The sequence below is a fragment of the Austrofundulus limnaeus genome, unplaced genomic scaffold, assembly GCF_001266775.1.
Source record: "Austrofundulus limnaeus strain Quisiro unplaced genomic scaffold, Austrofundulus_limnaeus-1.0 Scaffold37, whole genome shotgun sequence".
In the NCBI taxonomy this organism is placed as follows: Eukaryota; Metazoa; Chordata; class Actinopteri; order Cyprinodontiformes; family Rivulidae; genus Austrofundulus; species Austrofundulus limnaeus.
The window spans coordinates 1,382,821-1,385,800 of record NW_013952439.1 but is presented as its reverse complement, the minus strand read 5'-3'; the positions used below and the strand labels follow the sequence as shown (position 1 = coordinate 1,385,800).

Below are 2,980 nucleotides of genomic sequence, written 5' to 3'. Positions count from 1 at the left end.
TAGTTAATTTATACATTAATAAAAAGTCAGAGGTTTTCCTGGCAGCTTTTACAAATAAATGATAAATTCTCAGTTTTTGACTGTACTCAAYGATTCTTTTATGAACCAAGGAGACGAACATTTGATTGTGAAACGACTCAGTTGAGTGAGTGAATAGAACAAGATCCAACATGCATCAGCGTGCAACTTCCACTCACTCCGGTGTCCTTTGATACGTTGAGTAGTGTATAAACCGGTATGTTTGCTCATGTTATCTGTTAGGGTTTCAACATCAGTGAAAATACAAATGACGTCACGCAGTTTTACCAGACAAGCCATGTCTGAACACAATCCCTGCTGTCTGTGTCCTAAGCCCAACAGGTGCATGTCATCAAACCCRAACATGCTCAACAACCAGCAGTGTTCTTATTCTGCACACCTTACTGCCTACAGTCACAAATAAGTTTATAGCAGAGTTCTCCAACAGACCATTAGTAGTTACAAATGCACGGAGAGGTCGGATCGTGGAAACCAAACTGTGGAAACWCCATTGGATTGAACAAATTAAACCATAAATTTAGGCCGTTATGCAGACCTGATATATTTGCTCTAAAATGATTTGTGTTCAGCTTTCCTCTAAAATCATAAAGGAGATTTTTCTTTAATATATTTAAGTTATTAATCTGCTTTTTGAGCTTGTTTTGGTACCGTTTTTGTTGCCATGGCTGATTATATATTATGTAGATACTGAATACACGGACTGTGGTAGCAAAGCAGAAACACRTTGGAATAATACGAGAAAAGTCTGYGTATGTGATAATCAAATATGRTTTAATTGTGAGCAACAATCGGAATTGTGGTATCCCGGGGTGGGGGTATTCCATTACCTCGAGCCTGGTGCCCACGAAGACGTATTTGAGGGAGTATTAGCCCGTCTGGGTTTCACCTGTTGAGGTCYGGGGAGCTGGGAATTGCTGTCCAAAYGGCATCTATATCATTCACAGAAGGACTAGATCTAGGCTTACTTTAGGGTTTAGCTTAGGTGTGACAAGAGGAGGGTGGAGCTATTACCTTTAGTGTAGTGTAGTGTGTAGTTTAATGATAAATGCATAAAATTCTGTAAATCAAAATCATGTTAAAATAAAGTTGTTACAAGTTACAAAATGATGTTTTTACTAGGGCTGGGCAGTAATTTAGTATCAATGTATTGTGATAGATGTGAMCAATATCAATGAAAGATTTGTCCAATCGAATGATTATTATTTCAGTGAATTCGATCCAGAACCGCATGCCATGCTGGRGGATGTAGGAAAGGTTTTAGCCTCAACCACTCACAGCCCAGCTAATCAAGGGGGTCTGGAGGACCRCTGTCATGCGTGTTTTACTTGTTTCTCTGCTCCAACACAGCTGATTCAGTGAGTGAATTCCCTTCAGTAGTTCTTCAGAAACCCATTGGTCACCAAWTCATTCTAATCAGGTGTTTTAGAGCAAAGAAACTTCTAGAAAACTGAAGGAAAGCGGCACTTGAGGATCAGGATTGCCCATCCCTGGGTTACACCCTTAGCTAGTTTKTGCTGTTGAGCATCTTGCAGATCCCCTATAGCCCACAAAAACTTCCTTTAAAACGCTGACACTCCAACATTTTACCTCTTTCAGTGTTTTCTCTGCTGTAGATTCCTCAGAAACATGGATATGTCTAATGATTAATCATAGGACACTATGGAATTGTCGATTGTGTCCCCAGCTTGAAGTGCAGATGGACCCTGCAGCTCTAAAAGCTCCTGGTTGATCAGAAAAYGGAACTATAGCTGCAGTTTTGAGATTCAGCAATTTGAAGGGCCTCGAACGCATCAGACCACTTTCACTTCCACGCCTGATTCAGCGTATTCATCCCACTGCTTTGTTTACTGCTTCCCGTATGAGTTTTAATGCCTTTTATGTTTTTAACTCTACAATATAAAAAATGAAACGGACATTAWATGCCTCCCATAAATTTCCTGAGGGCATTAGGATGTGGTCTGCTGGATAAACTGGTTCAAAGAAAACCTTAACCACAAATAAAGTTTTACTTTTAACAATTTAGTTTTAGGAATAAATCTTTTTAGACAGGAAATGATGGAAATAATCTATTTTGTTGCTCCTGATAGGTTTATTACTGCATTTGAAAGTATCTGGTTGGTAGTATTTTAATACAGTTTTTGTTAGACAAGTGAAAGTTTTATATTTATGTAGAGCAGCAGACTGGGATACTCTCTTATCATGAAGAATCATGTTRTTGTTTTCTTTGTAGTTAACATTCTTGAGGACTACAAAAAGATCGGTGTTTCCCAGTTTTTCTATGTACTCATTGTTTTTTTACTGATCCCCTTCTTTTAAGTATCACAAAATATGCCATTGTTCCAAATATTCAGTTTCTTAAATAAGGAAGAGCCTTTGATTTTTATSCATGTTAACCTGTTCTCACATGCACATCTTTTATTTTAAATGCATGTTTTCTAACATGTTCTTTATTTCAGGGGTGCGACAGGTCTGTGGGATAAGTATTTCCTCTCCGAATGAGGTGGAAGCGGTCAATGGGACCGATGTGAAACTGAAGTGCACCTTCAGCTCCACTCATTCTGTGTCGCGGGACTCAGTAACTGTGTCCTGGATGTTCCGACCCCTCACTGGAGGAGCTGACGAGTCGGTGAGTAGAAACTGTTCTCTGGTCTGAAAGCTACTTTCAGTGTGTACTTTCACCTTTATAACACTTTATAGATGGCTGCAGCCTCTATAGTGTGTATTTGTAGACAGGTTACATCACTGCTGTGTGCCGAAGTCTGACCCATCCTCATGTAGTTCACAAAACCCCCCAAAAAAATCAAAATATCTGCAATAAATTACTCTATATATTTCAGATATCAACTATTAAATTATAACTAATCATAAAGTAAATTTAATATATTGTTTTTTGTTCTGACTAAATATAAGTCTAATTACAGATCTCCTAAATGACATCAGG

The 2,980-nt window shown here is 38.5% G+C and overlaps 1 protein-coding gene across 1 annotated transcript in view; it reads left to right on the top strand.

Moving 5' to 3' along the window:
* LOC106516398 (myelin protein zero-like protein 2) overlaps window positions 1-2,980 on the top strand; it is a 7,896-nt gene that overhangs the window by 2,376 nt on the left and 2,540 nt on the right. The window contains exon 2 of the mRNA XM_014006738.1: window positions 2,496-2,665. Coding sequence (XP_013862192.1) covers window positions 2,496-2,665 — 170 coding nt within the window. The remainder of the gene's footprint in view (window positions 1-2,495; window positions 2,666-2,980) is intronic.